The sequence below is a fragment of the Gigantopelta aegis genome, chromosome 3 (genome assembly GCF_016097555.1).
Source record: "Gigantopelta aegis isolate Gae_Host chromosome 3, Gae_host_genome, whole genome shotgun sequence".
Classification (NCBI taxonomy): domain Eukaryota; kingdom Metazoa; phylum Mollusca; class Gastropoda; order Neomphalida; family Peltospiridae; genus Gigantopelta; species Gigantopelta aegis.
The window spans coordinates 18,369,294-18,387,673 of NC_054701.1; the positions used below are offsets into that span (position 1 = coordinate 18,369,294).

An 18,380-nucleotide genomic window follows, 5' to 3' on the forward strand; every position below is an offset into this window, starting at 1 on the left:
GAATAAACTCAAACATGAGCCTTATATGCTGGAGAGATGCATACCCGGACCACCAACACATACTGACACCTTAAGAAATGAAAAATGTGTAATTTTAGAGTTAATAAAAAACTGTGACCATTCCTGCTAACTGGGGGCTGCCATTTTCTTTTGTTTTCGGTGCACCTGGAATTCTAGCTTGGGGTGAACTGACATCAGCTCCGATCAACTCCTGTATGCACAGTGTAAAGAAAGGCAGTCATTTATGACAAGACAATTCGCTTTTATCAATCTGATTTGTAGGCCCCATGCATATGGCTGAGTTAAAGAGCATCCTTTTTATGCAAGCCTCAATGGCAAGTCTGCACTTTGCGGGAGATTCGGTGCAATAGGTTCGAGTCCCAGCAACGGAATGGGACAATTTGTGAGGCCAGAAAGGATTTAATTATCCCCTGTGCCAGTGCATTAATATATATGTAAGAATAAGATTATTAAGAATAAGAATAAATTATTTGCATAACACCCACACATGGGCAGAGCAAAAACAACAATATAATATACATTTATCTGCAGTAACAACATAAACATGATAAATATACATTAATTACATGAACAAACATCTGCATCAACAAATACATATGTAATTTAAGTGTTATAAACCTGATACTAGTGATAGTGATATATTCAGGTAAAACAAATATTGTCGGAAGGGTATCAGGTCGTTTCGTAACCATACTGTTTCGTACCATACCGGTTCGTACCCAAAAGAATACCAGTTCGTACCCAAAGGCATACCAGTTCGTAACCAGAGGAACATCGGCATACCAGTTCGTACCCACATTTGTACATGTTATTTAATGAAAAACAAAACAACAAAAATCCAAGCCAACTGCATTTTAGTAATTAGCAATTAGAAATTGTCACAAAGAATCATGTCAAGCGAAGTCAGCTTATTTGTTGATATATTTCAAACACATAACATTTTTCTTTTTACCATTTTATGTACAAACATAATAATATTTACAAACATAGTAATATTAACATAATTATATAATTATATATAGATATTGAAACCCAGTACATTCATACAATTGTATTTATGGTAAAGGTAAATGTGAAATTAATAAAAACTTATATGTTGGTATATTTCTCAAAACTTTCAAAATGTGACTTATTCCCTATTTAGCACCGAGTCCTTCAATTATTGACAGGTGAAAGTAGCATTATGAACTTTTAAATTTACATATGACATGAAATTTGCATACCGTTATTACACGGGTTAATACAATCAAATATTAAATGGGTTTATGACAAAAGAATTGCTTTTTGGTTACGAAAAGGTATGCTTTTTGGTTACGAAATGGCATGCTTCAGTGATGCACAGCACATAATTGCTCATTTAATGCTTATAAAAGATACTGAGTGATTATTACAACACATTTTTTGCTAAATGTTACAATATGTTTGTAATATAACATTATAATTGTGTATTTAAAAAATATATTAATGTTAGGTGTAATGTATGACATTATTTAATTGGTTACGAAACGGTATGGTACGAATGGGTTTGGGTACGAAACGTCTAGAAACCGTCGGAAGTGTAGAGCCATGAAAAACCATCAATTCGCCCCAACAGGTCGTGAATTATGTAAAGTCATCCTCGACATACATGCAATATATAGATATTCATACATAAATACATCAATACATTCATACATATTGGAACTGGAATACAAGATAAATAGTTTTACGAAACATCTATTCATATTAGTTATCAAGTGATTTAAGAATTTATGTTACTATTGCAATACTATAGACATAGTGATAGTGCTATTGCAATAGTACTATCACTATCGTGATACTATCACAATAGTATTTTAACTATCGCAATACTGTTGCAATAGTAAAACTGACCGCAATAGTCAACCCTAATAATTATCATGATTACGAGCATCAGACTACGCCGTACACCACACGCGTTCGATAGTTCACAAAAAGCATAAAACACCAATTTAATCTACAATTTTTCACATAATAGCTTTAAAAATGAGAAAAATGAGACTTGAGAACAATTAACGCATTAGAATTATATAAATGAGACAGTAATGGTGAATTACAGACAGAACAACAAAAACAACCTGACCCGACTTTTGACAAGAGTCCCGTCAACGAAAACAGATTCGCGTCGACCACACTTACAACGGACGTGTTAAGAGCTTACAACCGATTATGCATTGAATAAAACAATACCAGTACACACCCGCCATGAAACCAGTCTTTGCAAACATCGCATTCTATCATAAAACGAGTTTCGTCGTAAGGTAATCTACATAAACAATACACAGTCGTATCATCTGTGTCAGACGCCATATTTTCCGAACAAAGACTCGACCTTAATCGGTAACAATCGGTAAATGTCGTTAGTGTCCGTCGCTGTTTTCTGTCCCATTTTGACGGAAAATGACGGACTTTAACGATGATGATTCAGTATTGACAATAACAAAATCCTACTAAACATGACTGATGATGAGTGTGAGATCTGAGGGGCAAAAATAGTGTAATGCCTGGTGGGTCTGCTGATTTTATTATTAATGCATGGTTGGTTATTGCTAATATTCAGATATATATTATATAAAAATCACGCACACACATACGCATATATTCGATTTGCAGGTGTTTTTGCCAAATCTAGTAGACATCATCCATTCATAACATGAATATAGTAAATAATTTTTGACTGCGTAATTTGTTCTAGGAGCAGACCACGCTGTATACAGGTTGATATGTTGTTGGGGGTTTTTTTGTGGGGGTTTAGGGGTTTTTTTTAATTCTGGGGAAAATATTTAGTTTAAGTTTTAAAATATGAAAGAAATAAAAAGTATCTTTGTCAAATATATCGTATCAGAAAATTACCGTTGGATATGTTATATTTACTGTGTACGAAGCCAAAACAAGGGTGCGAAGAGTGACTGTCGTCAACTTTAAAAGTCAGTTTATTCGAAAATTAATATTTTACCAACATATATAATTTGCTTTATTGTCTATCTGTATTGAAATGAAGTCTTGCTAGCGAGCATGGACAACAAAGAGGTGAACAGATTGCTCTTGGCATTCTTTTGCTGTACATAGGCCTATTTCATAAACATACAGACATGAGGAATCCTTAATAGCTGAACGGTAAACCGAACATGAGCGAAACAAGCATTTTATACCCTAGCATTTTATACCCTAGCATTTTGTACCCTAGCATTTATACCTTAGCATTTTGTACCCTAGCATTTTATACCCTAGCATTTTGTACCCTCAATGAGTTGTGAGCATATGATAGGCCTAAGATATTTTCTTAATTCATTCTATGAGGTCACAGCTTTTTCTAAGTTTGGTTTTCTTAATTTCATTGACATAGTCACACTTATAGTGTTGAATGTAGATAATTCCATTCGCATGCACTTTTTGTTTATTTTTCTTTCCCAGCGGATATTGGGGAATCAATGGTACATAAATACAATAAAGGTTTGTGAGAAGGCAGGGATTCGCTGTTGGTGTGCGCACACCCGCAACTACAGAGTGGAACTAAAATCTATACAATATACATTAGGCCTATACATGTCAGAAGAAAACTTGTGGAATATCATTTCATATCCGGAGTAGTCTAGGGTACCAGTTCCTGTATCATTTGGTGAATTTGTGGTAGACACTGTAGCCGCCGTTCCATCAAGTCCCCAGAATTAGTAGAGGATCTAAGTGCTGGATCAGAATATCAGGCAGGCCATGAAATGCTACAGGAAGTGAGTGATAGTTCGTGAGCTACGTGTGTGTGTGTGTGTGTGTGTGTGTGTGTGTGTGTGTGTGTCATAGTAGATATATGTGTGTGTGTGTGTGTCTGTGTGAGTGTGTGTGTGTGTGTGTGTGTGTATTTGCATGTGTGTGTGTGGGGGGGGGGGGGGGTATGCGAAATGGCAAAACAAGAGGGGTCAGAATTTCATGTCGGGATTTTAAACCAGTGAGATTGCCTCGGATAATGACTGAATGAGTTAACAGTCTGCTAGTTAGCCCTAGCTTAACAGAAGCTAAACATTTTTTTTTTTTTTTTTTTTTATTAAATGTTTTATTCGGAGCTTCAAAACACATATTATTACAGTACATAATGAAATGTTACATTTTCTGTTAAAACACACAGTTATTAATACAAGAAGATATGTATTACATGTGAAGTACTCTACTAAGATATTGCCACTTTTTTCTTATTTTACTAGCTTTTTTCCGGGGGGTAAAGATAAAGAGAATACAATTCAATCTGCTCATAACGACGTATTTTAGCTAAACATGAAATATAATTTGGCTGAGTTTTTTTCATTCTACAAATATGTATATAGTATTTTATTAAAAGCAAACAAAGATTGATAATATCAATATTTGGACTATTAATAAAAAGACCAAAAAGAAGTACCTCAGCGGCCTTCACTTCCAAGCTAACTCTCGATGAAGCTGCACGCTGTCGCCTGTGCTCTCGACTTGCCACCCCACCTGGGGGGATTGATTGCAAGCTTTGGATCACTGCTGGAGTTTCGCGTCGCGTACACCGGGTCACGGGCAACCGTGACTTTGGTTTACGGCGACTCGGACTCGCAGAAGAGGAAGGGAAGAGGACGGAGGAAGAAGAAACGTGCGCCAGGAGCGGCTCAGGGGGGAACAAAACTGGCGGCTCAACCGCCAGCGGCGGTCCCTTCTGCGTCGCCGCCCCCGGCTCGGCCCAAGACGAAAGGACCAGCTCATCCGGACCCGCCGTCAACACCGAGGGATGCTCTCAACGCGCCGATGTGCGAGACGCCCGCAGACGGACCTCCATCTCCCTCTACGCCACCGCCTACACGTAACTGGCCACTGTCACCAGTCTTGCCAGTTCGGAAGGCGGCGGTCCGGGCAGGAGCCGTTGCGAAGAGGAAGGCCGTCGCTCAGCCGAGCGACCAGCCTGACAAGGCAAGACCTCCACCTTCACAGGCACCGTCCCCCTCCGACTCGGAAGCCGTGTGGAAAGTTCAGATCGGGAAAATCAGGTCCGGCTTCCTGAAGTTCGTGCAGGGGGACACCTCGGATCCGGCATCACTGATGGGCGGACTAGTGGAACCAGAGCTGAAAAAAATGCCTGATGGAAGCGCTTACGAGCTACACACCATCAAGTCTACAGCCGGCAAGACGGGGTTGGTACTAACTCAGCGCCGAGAAGGAGTCTACCGACAAGCGGTCCTAGTTAGAGAGATGGATAGCCACACCATCCACAGGATCGTCAAAGCCCTTTTCGGCAACGACTACCGGAGTGTTATAACCATCCTCGCCGACCAGAGATGGAAGCACTTCATCCCCGCCTTTGCCGGTTCTCCGCTCATCATTTCGCCGTAGGCCAACCTCCACACCCTAACGGCCTTAACGAGGCCACTCACGTGGACATATAGATTGGACTTTAAACATTTAGACCTTCGTTCAAAATTTTATGTCGAAATTACTTTTCTTTTAAATATTATTAATTAGTCCGATCCTCTCTTCTTTCTCTTATTTATTTTTGGACTGTCCTTCTAAAATGCTCCAAATTATATAAATATTCGGCCGAGCAGTCAATTCTTTTTATTTTTGGCTTGTAATTTTTTTTTATTGTTATTATTTAAAAAAAAATTATTCTATTAACCTTTTTACTAATTGCTATTTTCAAAATTCTGCCCATTTTCAACACTAACCCCCCCCCCCCCCCCCCCCACACACACACATCCCGAGTCAGGCCACCGATCTTATCGGAGGTCGGACTCGGGATGGGCGTGTTCGAAACCCTAGTGGTATATGGGCACGTTAAACTAGTTATCATCATCATCATCAGCGGCCTTCATTTCCAGTCTGGAGCTCCACGCGGTAAGACGTGTTTGTTCCGCTTGTGCATACTGCACACGTGTGCTCGACTTGTGGGGGTCCTTTATTTCGTTGTTTTCGTCAGCGAAATGAAGTTTTCTACTGGGATGTATGCGGCCATTGGAACTGATTGAACGCTGAAACGCTTCTCGTTTCGACAGCCTGCACCACCAGGTTGGATTCTTTTTTAGCGAGATTCCTTGCCTCCACGTCATTTCTCCGTCTGACTGTCGACTTGGGTTTTTTCGTGACTCGTATGACGGCCATTCTGCAGAACGCCACGGTTGTTCGCGTTTAGTCTCTACATGTCCGAGCCTGTCCTAGCAGCACTGGAAGATTGACCGCCCCACTCTTAAGAAGAAATAGGAAGCGGGGTCGGCCCCTACTATTTTTCTACACTTTACCTTGCTTTATAGTGATACCATCTCGTATCCTCCGGAGTCGGGCCAGTCCGCACCACTATACCAACCCATGTCGACTGGACTATACCCTAGTCTGATACTCTCTCTCGTTCAGACGGATCCGGCTTCTCAAGATCTGTATTTCAGCACAGCACTACACCTTCAACGTCTATCGACTGTCAATCTAGGGGTTTTCTTGACGGGATGCAACCCATCTCGTCCCTTTAAGCTGTGCACCCAAACGGCCTTAACGAGGCCACTCGCGTGGACATATCGATCGGACTTTAAACTTTTAGATCTGCGTTCAAAATTTTATGTCGAAATTATTTTAAAAAAAATAAAACAAAATTAAATAGTCCGATCCTCTCTTCTTTCTCTTATTTAATTTTGGACTGTCCTTCTAAAATGCCCCAAATTATATAAATATTCGGCCGAGCAGTCAATTCTTTTTATTTTTGGCTTGTAATTTTTTATTTATTTATTTATTCTGTTAACCTTTTTACTAATTGCTATTTTCAAAATTCTACCCATTTTCAACATACCCCCCCCCCCAAACATCCCGAGTCAGGCCACCGATCTTATCGGAGGTCGGACTCGGGATGAGCGTGTTCGAAACCCTAGTGGTATATGGGCACGTTGAACTAGTTATCATCATCATCATCAGCGGCCTTAGGTATGACAGTGCCGCATTTTACATTTAGGTCATCTAGGAAGCAATACCAAATAGTTTTAACATACTGACATTCAACAAATAAATGAACTAGAGTTTTTTTAGTATCACCACAAAAAGTACATAATTCAGTTTCAAAAAGTTTGCATTGCATCAGCTTACTGTTAGTATAGTATATTCGGTGATTAATTTTGAACTGAAAAGATTGTAATTTCGCATCGTCAGTTATCCGAAAAGGCATTTTATAAACATTTTCCCAATTGATCCCTTTATTTAATTTTTGTTGTGATTTAATAGGTTTTTCATTTATTTTATCAATGAAAAGAGAAGCTAAAATTTTGATTCATGAAAATGCCAAAGTAAGAAAGGTGTGTGGCCCCATTCCTAACATTGCCAATTTCGTTTTCTCTGGTACAATAACGTTTAAATAAGCAATAAATAAAATGAAATAAGTAGATGATGTCTGCATCAAGTCAACCCAGCATTTCGAAGACGTAGCATAGGCATCATCCAAAGAAAGGAAGGAAGGAAAGTTTTATTTAACGACACACACAACACCTTTTAATTACGGTTATACGTCTATATGATTAAGTTAAAATTTGTTTTGGTTAATGACACCACTAGAGTACATTGATTTATTAATCATCGACTATTGGATGTCAAACATTTAGTAATTTTGACAGATAGTCTTAGAGAGGAAACCCCTATATTTTTCCATTAGTAGCAAGGGATCTTTTATATGCACCATCCCAAATACAGGATAACACATACCGCGGACTGTGACATACCAGTCGTGGTGCACTGGCTGGAATAGCCTTATGATTGACTACCACTCAGACAATGAGACAGGAAACACGCTGCTGCCATGCAATTAGTTATTCAGCAAGGGCTATGTTATATGCAGACAGGATAGTACATACTACGGCCTTTGTTCCACCAGTTGTAAAGTAGTGGTTGGAATAAGAAATAGCCCAAATTCGGCAATGGGCGCATCGACGGGGATCGATCATAGACTGACCACACATCAGGCGAGCACTTTATCATTGTACTACGTCCCGCCCCTAAACATCCAACGATGTCAGCCGATGGAGTAACCAATATCAGTCTTAGCATATATTAATTCGTCTAACGACAAAGGGGGATGTGCCTATTATTTTCAGAATTGGAGGTAGTGCCTCCTGCCATCAATGTTCTGCATTGTTGTTCATGGATTGGACAGTCAAGACAGATTGAGAGACAAAAATAGAACGTCTACTTTATAAAAATAACTAAATCGTTTCCATTTTGTGCGTAGTATAATATATATATATTATATATATATATATATATATATATATATATATATATATATATATATATATATATATATATATATATATATATATATATATATATATATATATATATATATATATATATATATATATATACATATATATATATATATATATATATATATATATATATATATATATAATACTCATTAAACTCATCATCCCGTCGGTGGGTCCATTGGGTTTCTCGTTCCAGCCAGTGCACCACAACTGGTATTCCAAAGACCGTGGTATGTGCTATCATGTCTGTGGGATTGTGCATATAAAAGACCCCTTGCTACTACTGAACAAAAATGTAGCTGGTTTTCTCTCTAAAACTATGAGTCACAATTACCAAATGTTTTCATCCCATAGCCGATCATTAATAAATCAATGTACTCTAGTGGTGTCATTAAATAAAACAAACTTTAACTTTTCATAAACGTGTTTTCGGTCACTCGGCAAATTCTGCGTCAAAGGACAGATGAAATAAGAAACCCGGCAGCGGAAACTGCACGTATTACCATAATTAACCATAATAACTGTACGGCGCTTCAGTTATTATTCAAATGGAAACAGCGATTTTTTTTATATCTAGCAAAGTTCAACTATATGCATATCGAAAGAAATTATAACTATATGCATGTGGTCTAATAACACATTTCTTAGATTCTCTGAGCTAATTTAATTAGTGGTATTGGAACGAAATCAACAGTTTAGAATAAGTGACATTTGAAACTAGCCTTATCGGTGGTGTAGTGGTTAAGGTTGGTAGGTACTGGGTTCGCTGCCTGGTACTGGCTCACACTCAGAGCGAGCTTTAATGACTCAGTGGGTTCCTTTTTCGCTAATCACTAATCCATTGTCGATATAGCCGAAGTGCGTTCTACGGACAGCGTGGTTGAACCTTTACTGGATATATGCACGAAAATAAATTAAAAATGAAATGAAAATATATTTGAAAGGAAAGACATTTTTTATTTAACGATGCACTCAGCACACGTCAGTTACGGGTGATACGCTACCTCACATTGAATGGGATACTCTTTTCGATTAACAGCATGGGATTTTTGTTTATATACACCATTCGACAGACAGGATAGTACCTACCACGGTTTTTGTTACCCGAGTTGTGATCCAGAGCTGTGACTGGAACGAGAAACAGCCCAATCGGCCTATCGACTGGAATAGTGCTATTTGAACGAAACCAAGTAAATTTAGTGATACAAGTGTATTGTAATGAAATTAATTGATATTAATGTTATTTGAATGAAATTATTTGATTTTACTACCCCGAGTTAAATAACAAATCAGGTATTGGAAGTATGTCTATGGTACAGAATTTCAGTATTTAAATTATTTACTACTCAACTTACGCTAGTGATATTTGGCAAAAAATATCTCAAGTAAAGCAACTCTATGTATTGTGTTCGATTGATGGTACATGTATATATCTACTTGTAGTCATTCATTACTATGGTGTTGTATGGGACATCCTAACATCATAGCATCACTGATCACACAAATTTAAGATGTGCACTAATTAATATATTTACCATGACATATAGCTGATATATTCCTAGCGAAAATTGAGTAGTATATGTAGAATTAATCTTTCATATCATTTTGAAATTTTTAGAAAATAATTCACAACTGTTATAGAGCACACACACGCGCGCGCGCGAAAGAGAGGCAGAGAGAGAGAGAGAGAGAGAGAGAGAGAGAGAGAGAGAGAGAGAGAGAGAGAGAGAGAGAGAGAGACAGAGACACAGAGAGAGAGGGAATGAGAGAGAGAGAGGGAGGGAGAGGAGAGAGAGAGACAGACAGACAGACAGACAGACATATAGGAAGACAGGGAGAAAGACGGAGACAGAGAGAAAGAGAGGTAGGGGTGGAAAGATGTACAGATAGGTGCGACCCAGATAAAACGGGGCATTGCCTAAGTACAATGGTCAGCATACATTTCCCCATTGCTAAGGATTCAGGCCTTGTTACTATTGTAATTATCAGCATTTTCTGTTGTCTTTTATCTGTTACCCACATATATCGTATGTTTGTCGGTCAAGGCATGGATATACTGTCAAATTAGTAGTATCTATTACGTATAGTTAACGTACCTCCCATCGTTTGCTATTAATGCATGACCTATAGAATAACGTATATTAATAATTCTCTGAGTGTTTCTTCAAGAATCGGTCAATACGTGTATATTGTATAGAGTTTACAGCATGCATTGTTTCACACTACTGATACTGTCTATGACAGGTACGTAAAACTGGTTTTTATAACTTCAAAACTATATTGGTGTCTTATATTTTGTGCTTATATTATTGCCAATTAAGCTTAACGTTCAAGCACGGTGCTTTTGGCATACATCTCAGCTGTCTGGGTTGTCCGTTCTGAGCAGAGATTAATAGTCGGTGTATGTAGTAGTCTTAGTAACATGGACGTGTAACAACACCGGTACCCCACCCCCCGTTCACGAAGTCACCTAACTTTAAAGGTTTTGCATATTTAAATTGTAATACAGTCAAGCTGATGGCGAAAAGAGGCTGGGGTGTTGTAAACTAGTTAATGAGTCCCTCTTGTCTCAGTATCTGCCAGCGTCAAAGTTGGTGGCAAACCCAACAATAGCAACCTTCATGGATGTTGAAAATTTACATACAATTCTTGCTTGGAATACTATTATACGTCTGTGTTGTTCTAATACAAAACAGTCATGGATAACATAGCACACAGTTATATCAGCTAAGTTCAAACGAGTTATGGGTTGGGGTTCAGTGGTAAAATGCTCGGCTGAGGTGCGTTGGGTCGCAAGATCGATCGGCCTTATTGAAGTGTATTTTTAATTATCACCCATTCCAACCCAGTGCCTTAAAGGCGCAGACCCTTGTTTCAACCCGTAAAAAATGGACACTACGTTTATTTAAATCTACAGAACTGTAACACATCTGGATAAGATTACAACATAGTTTGTGACGATGACATGGTGAAATATCCTTAAAAACAGACTAGAACTCGATTCCATAACCGTTCCTTTTCAGATGCACGTGCGTTTTTAAAAATATAAAACGTGCATTTTGTGATATTAAAAACACCATGATGATCAGAAACACTTCGGATGTACGGAAATGGACAATCTAAACAATAAAATCTTATTAATTACTGATTTCAATTATAAAAAAACGGCTCTAATAGTGAAAAATACGCACCGTAGTGTTTAAAAAGTAGGGTCTTTCACTTTAAGACTAGTACAAGAAATGCCGTATATATTTATGGAAAAACATACAAAAGATCCCTTGCTCTCTCTCTCTCTGTGTCACCCGCGTGCCCTTCTCTCTCTCTCTCTCTCTCTCTCTCTCTCTCTCTCTCTCTCTCTCTCTCTCTCTCTCTCTCTCTCTCTCTCTCTCTCTCTCTCGCAAGTGTCGAAATAATATTACACATGGCCCAAATACCTAAGTAATATAAAGGTGTTCACTGAGGTGTCGTTATAAAGTATTCCTTTCCTTGTCTTTTCAATGAGTTATTTTATCAATACTGTTTTTGCTTTGTATTTTTGTACGGATTTATTACACAGTTCTTTAACATTTAAGTAGGTTAATCTAAATGTTCGTGATTGTAGTCGAATTTTTTGTCGGTGTAATTTCTACATATCTGTTAACAAATACACCGAAAGTTTATGTTTCAATGTTAAACAAACCATAATAATGACGATGATAGTGGTGTTGGTGGTGATGATGATGATGATGATGATGGTGGAGATGATGATGATGATGATGATAATAATGATTATCGTGATAATGATGGTGATGATGATTATGATGATGATGATGATGATAATAATGATTATCGTGATGATGATGATGATGATGATGATGGATGGTGATGATGGTAATGATGATAATAACGTTGGTGGGGATAGTAATGGATGGGGAAGAAGATGATGATGATGATTATTATTAATATTATTATGATAACGACGATGATTATTGTTTTATATAATTGTTTTATATAATTACAATAAGCTTCTAAATGCATAAATCAAAACTGATTACTTCTATATTTAAACGTTTCGACTCCTTTTATTTACTTTTAGTGCTGCTCGTGTTAGGAGAACATTCGGAAGACTCGAAGAGTTCCATTCCAAGTGAGCATTACCCCAGACTTTATTACAAGTAGCAAACGCATTGGCATTTAATAGCTGTTCGTGTCTCTCTTTACTTCTCTGTCATCTGGGTTTTTTTTCTCTTCTTTCATGTCTCTCCCTCTGCTTTTTATTTCTTCATGTTTCTCTTTAATATGCAGTCAATTTTGTATCATAACTCATTACTTTATATATTCACTTATCCAAAGCTTTTGTTAATACTTGTATCAGTTATATATATGCTACTATTAATCTTGTTTATATGAATGTGTCTAGTCTAAATTTGTAGGGGAAGGTCCTAATACATATTATGGGTTAAAAGCCTGTCGACCAATTCCTACCGCCATGAAATAGACTGAGTGATTAGTGAGCATTACTAACCTATTTTTAATATCCTAACAGTCACTATTAAAAAAACCTTGTTCGTGAATGTGCTGTACACAGAATGATGATTTTCCGATTGGCGTGTGGTTGCGATGGAATCAAGCAGCATGATATATTGCCGCTCTTGAAAGAACTTTCACATGAAATTGTGGGGTTTTTTTTGCAAAATTTACTGCTCAGTTAAGATTGTCGCTTCGGCATATAACTAATCACCGGTGCATGTATTTGTAATAGATTTACTATATTCTATAATGCTTCGTTTGGTGCAGCTGATATACAACACAATTGTTGAATTCACATGTATTAATGTCCCCCGGCTAGATTGTCCACATTAGTACCCAGCTGTATCTGTACTACCTTAAAGTCATGCCAATTGTTGATGGCAATTTTCATACTCTGCCTTTCTGACATCCATTTGCTTTTCAGACTACACAAAGTATCCCACTCATAGGCATACGGGCTCCCATTTTTGTAAGGGAGGCAGGCTGAATTTTGTCCGAATTAAACGAAAATACCCAAATCTGGATACAACATTTATTCATATGAGCATTACTGCCAAAGAGTTATACAGAGTTGCAAACAAATCACTACGCATTTTACATGGATTACAACTAACATTGTGGGTAGGATGATGGAAATACATGGTAAAAAGGTTTCAGACAAGCTAATTTCGCCCGAATATCTTTATTGCCCGTATTTGAGGATTTGCTCAGTCAGCTGCCCTCCTGTCACGTACGCTTATGATTCCACTGAATTGTCTTCACTTTCCTTACGTCATTACATTGACTGCTAGTGCGGACATACAACAGTACAATAAAATGTTCCAGTGATTAAAGTCTGTAACACTGTAGACACTGGTCTTGTTGTTAAAGCATATATGGAAAGTGGCAAAGCAGGTTTTCTTGTCCTACGACCAAACGAATACACCATGTCACAAAGATAAAGGACAGCCAGATATTGAAACTTCTTTCTAGTTCCAAAGGCAACCAATAGCTCGGGGATATCGAGTCTCCGAGTTACAGTTATGGCCAAAAACTAATACAATAGTATTCACTGTTGGATCTTCGTATATCCTTCATTATCTTGTTATCAGGATATAAGGTCTGATCATCACGTCTATGGCAGCCTGAACTACAATGCTTCATTTATTTAGCAGGAATAGACTACTGCTGCATCCACTAAATGGAAACACATACCGTGGTATATATACTAGCCTGCTTGTGGGATGGTGCATATATAATATCACAATTTTAAAGAGTAGACCATGAAGCGGCGGCAGCGGGTTTCCTCTCTAATTACTTACATGGTCCTTAACCATATGTCCAAAGCAAAATGAATGAATGAATGTTTAACGACATCCCATCACGAAAAATACATCTGCTGTTGGGTGTCAAACCATAGTAAATGCGAACAGTAAGTGATGACTTCAGATCATCAATAAACAAATTCAAAATTAAATTAAAACACAATGCAAAGAACTGTGCGAAAAATACAAATATCACAGATAGGTAATATTAAAATTTATAATAAAAGTAAGTATCACGTAGAAATTGTAATATAATTTCTGGATGGAATCAAAAGGATTCCATCACAGTTCTTCGACCATCCGCACCGTTCCAATCATGTCGAAAAGACAAATTGGTTGATACTATGTTTAAAATCAATATAAGGTAAACCAACCCTGGCATGAGGCAAATCCAAAGCAGACTTGGCAGCAGAATCTGCCTTTTCATTACCCCCTGATACCATTATGGCTGGGCACCAAACTAAATACAACGTTTTTATTGGCAATGGAAAAAAAGACACACTTTCGTATCACCATTCCAATTAAGGGATAGTCCAGCTTCAAATTTTGTAAAGCTTGGAGACACGAAAGTGAATCTGTGAAAATAACAAATGTGGATACACTAGAATCCTTTATTTCGTCCAAGGCTTTAGTGACTGCCCAAACGTCAGCACTAAAAATCGAGTCAGGCAGTCTCATGGAAAGTATTGTATCAGATGGAAAAACTGTAGCACAAGCCACAGAAGTCCCATCCCGTGATCCGTTTGTATACACAGGAATGTAATCACGGTACCTGTCCTGAAAAACTGTCTTGAAAAACCGTTTATACACAACAGCAAAATATACCAAATATGAAGGAGTTTCCAAAGTGTCTGCTAAATCAATGTTGGAAAGCGACCAAAAAAAACACCCACGCTGAATGCGAAGACCAAATATACGTATTTGTTATCAAACACCGTTTGATGTGTTGGATGTTTCGGTAATGATTTAGTCTTGGTAACATACTGCAGAGAAAGCTTTGCACGTCTAGCACCCAAACAAGGTTCGTGTGCATCAGCGTACAAGCTCCCTACAGGAGACGTTCTAAACGCACCAAGACAAAGCTGAGTCCATGGTTATGCATAGGATCTAGCATCTGTAAGTAAGACTTGCGTGCCGACCCATACACAATGCATCAATAGTCAAGTTTTGATGTCACTAAAGATCAATACAGACGGAGCATATCCTTTCGGTCTGCTCCCCATTCTGTATTTACCAATAACTTTTAAAATATTAAAAGCTTTTAAGCCCTTCTTTTTAACATATTTAAGATGGGGCACAAAAGATAGCTTCCTGTCAAAAATAACCCCCAGAAATTTTATCTCCTCCACAACTGGAATCGAATTTTTGTCCAGAAACAACTGTGAGACCAAATAACCGTAATTAAAATGTGCTGTGCGTCATTAAATGAAACACTTCTTTCTTTCTTTTTCTCTAAATGGAATACCACTCTGATCTATGACACCGCACAATTCAGCTGTAATATTGTGTCCAACTGTCCATATTAGTTTGTAACAAATATACTTTAAAGACTGGAGCGCCACTCGTATGCACAAGTGTATGTACAAGTTCAAACTAGTTTAAAAAAAATTATGAAATGCATTTTATTTATTTGTTTGTTTATTTATTTCTCTGGCTATTTATATATTTATCTAAGACGTTCTGTAACATGTTACTAATCTCTGCATTTGTACAACCATATATAACTGTCCGTGGACCCATTCTCTGATTTTTTTAATTCATCAGTCCAAACGAGTGCACCACGACTGGTATATCAAAGGCCATGGTATGTGCTGTCCTGTCAATGGGAAGTGCACATAAATTATCCCTTGCTGCTAAAGGGAAAATGTAGCGGGTTTTCTCTGAAGACAACATGTCAGACTTAACAACTGTTTGACGTCCAATAGTCGATGATTAATAAATCAGTGTGCCTCTAGTGGTGTCATTAAATAAAAAATAAAAAAACCCTTTTCTTCAAATGACTTCACTGCAACTTTGTTACAATACGCTCGCCTGGAGTTCCATAGGTCGCACGTTCGATCGCACTCGATGGACTCGATAGATGCGTTTTTTTAACTGAAAAAATCCTAATCAGAATTAAACACCACCATGATTTTGCTTTTTATATTTGATTCATGACAATACCTGTAAATTGAATAAGCATTATGATGACCCTTACTATTTACAAATAACAGGCATAATAAACATCAAAAAGTTGCCTTTTAATGTTATAATGTTTTACCTATAAAAGACACTTTTTGATGTTTATTATGCCTGTTATTTGTAAATACTAATTTAATAATATGCTAATACAGAATATTTTTTGTTTCGTTCCACGAATTTTCACAAATTATATGCAATAAGCAAAAACATGGCGGGGAATAATTTAGATTAGTCAGGGACTGATCCAGGCGTTCTATGGGTACGAACATATAGGTCCCTTCCAAAAAGAAAGTGGCACTGAAACTTTACAATTTCTGTACTAAGAATTCACAAAATACAGATGTACATGTATATATTTAATTATGTCTGTTCTCTGTAATAAATTAATTTAACACTGGCGCACTGCATCATTCAGTGGCCTGGAAACATATCCCAATATGATTTACTCGTTTTATTTGTCCGAATCCCACCAGACCCTGGCGAAATATGCTGCATAAATCCCTGTTAATACTTTAGTGACCAACGACTGTTATATCAAAGACCATAGTGTGTCTATGGGAAACTGTATATGAAAGTTCCCTTGTTCGATTCCCGTCAGTGCACTAGGACTTGTATATCAAATGTCATGGTATGTGCTATCCTGTCTGTGGGGGTGGTACAAATAAAAGTTCCCTTGCTATTAACGTAAGAATGTAGCGGGCTTCCTCTTTAAAACTATATGTCAAAATTACCAAATGTTTGACACCCAATAGCCGATGATTAATAAATCAATATGCCCTAGTGGTGTCGTTAAACAAAACAAACTTTACTTTTACTGAGTTCGGCGAAAGAAGTAAATGATTTAACGAGAAGTCATAGTGATTGTGTGGGTTTTTTGGGGTTTTTTTTTCTACGGGTAAATTACTGAGATCGGTGAAAGAAGCCAATGATTTCATGACAAGTCATAGTAGCGGTGTGAGTTTTTTCTCTACGGTTAAATTACTGAGATCGGTGAAAGAAGCCAATGATTTCATGACAAGTCATAGTAGCGGTGTGAGTTTTTTCTCTACGGTTAAATTACTGAGATTGGTGAAAGAAGCCAATGATTTCATGGGAAGTTATAATAACTGTGTTTTTTTCTTTTTTTCTTGACAGGTAAATTACTGAGATCGGCGAAAGAAGCCAATGATTTCATTGGAAGTCAACAGAAACGGAACCTCAGAAAACGCTCCGCCAGCCGAGAATGGGGGGAAATGTTTGAAAATGAGGAACAGGAAGAACGAGAGGACGTGAGAGGAGAAAACTGGGGCCGTCCAAGTGGGGGTTGGGGCCGTCCCAGTGGAGGTTGGGGGCGTCCTGATGATAGCTGGAGGCTTCCCAGTGGAGGCTGGAGGCATCCCGGTGGTGGCCGGAGGTATCCCAGCGGACGTTGGGGACGTCGTGGTGAGGAATGGGAGGAAAATGAGGGGTGAGTGATAATACTGAAGAAGGACGAAGAAAACACCGGGAAACAGAGCGAAGAATAATATAGACCGGAAGGGAGTGGGGTGGGAGAGGGAGTATTAAAATGAGCAAATAATTGTTGTTTGTTGTAATATTTATTTATTTATTTTTGGTGGTTGTCGTCGCTGTTGCATTATACATGGAGAGATAACGCCTATTAACGAGCCTCTGTGGTGTAGTGGTTAAAGGCTCATATAGACTGGATGCGGCGCGTCCGTGCGGTCCGGATAAAACAACTTTTTCGAAATAAATTAGTTTCAATCAGAGTGTCTAGACTGGATGCGTTCGTCTAAAAACGCATGCGGCAAACCGATTTGAAATAATTGTATGTGGTTTAAATGCCCACAACTCAAGCCGCAGATACATCGGATGCAACATTCGGACCGCACGCACGCGCCGCATCCAGTTTATATAAGCCTTTAGCCACCGGATATAAAACTGGTAAATACTAAACTCGACTGTCCTGTGGACATATTATGTATATAGTATGCGATCCAGCATATAAACAGGACAGGGTTAGAGGACACTCTAGTTGGCACGTCCTGAGTTCGGACCCAACTCCCACCAAGATGGCCCAAATACTCTGACGGTAGGAAAGCTAGACTGACATTTGGACAGTTAT

At 38.1% G+C, this 18,380-nt stretch overlaps 2 protein-coding genes across 5 annotated transcripts in view; one reads left to right on the plus strand and one right to left on the minus strand.

Annotated features, from left to right (window-relative positions):
• LOC121367629 (histone lysine demethylase PHF8-like) overlaps nt 1-2,349 on the minus strand; it is a 48,532-nt gene extending 46,183 nt beyond the window's left edge. For both annotated transcript variants that reach the window (XM_041491916.1, XM_041491915.1), the window contains exon 1: nt 2,240-2,349. In XM_041491916.1, the coding sequence (XP_041347850.1) occupies nt 2,240-2,349 (110 nt within the window). The remainder of the gene's footprint in view (nt 1-2,239) is intronic.
• Nucleotides 2,350-2,479: 130 nt separating this feature from the next.
• LOC121367630 lies at nt 2,480-17,834 on the plus strand. Of its 3 annotated transcripts, none has more exons than XM_041491918.1 (3): nt 2,480-2,546; nt 12,358-12,408; nt 17,411-17,834. In XM_041491918.1, exons 1-3 carry the CDS (start codon nt 2,540-2,542, stop codon nt 17,725-17,727), a joined length of 375 nt encoding a protein of 124 aa, XP_041347852.1. In that variant the 5' UTR covers nt 2,480-2,539; the 3' UTR covers nt 17,728-17,834. The 3 variants fall into 3 exon arrangements, with proteins under 3 accessions (XP_041347852.1, XP_041347853.1, XP_041347851.1); XM_041491919.1 differs by lacking the exon at nt 2,480-2,546 and adding an exon at nt 3,697-3,767; XM_041491917.1 differs by lacking the exon at nt 2,480-2,546 and adding an exon at nt 10,430-10,526.
• The last annotated feature ends 546 nt before the right edge of the window (nt 17,835-18,380 follow it).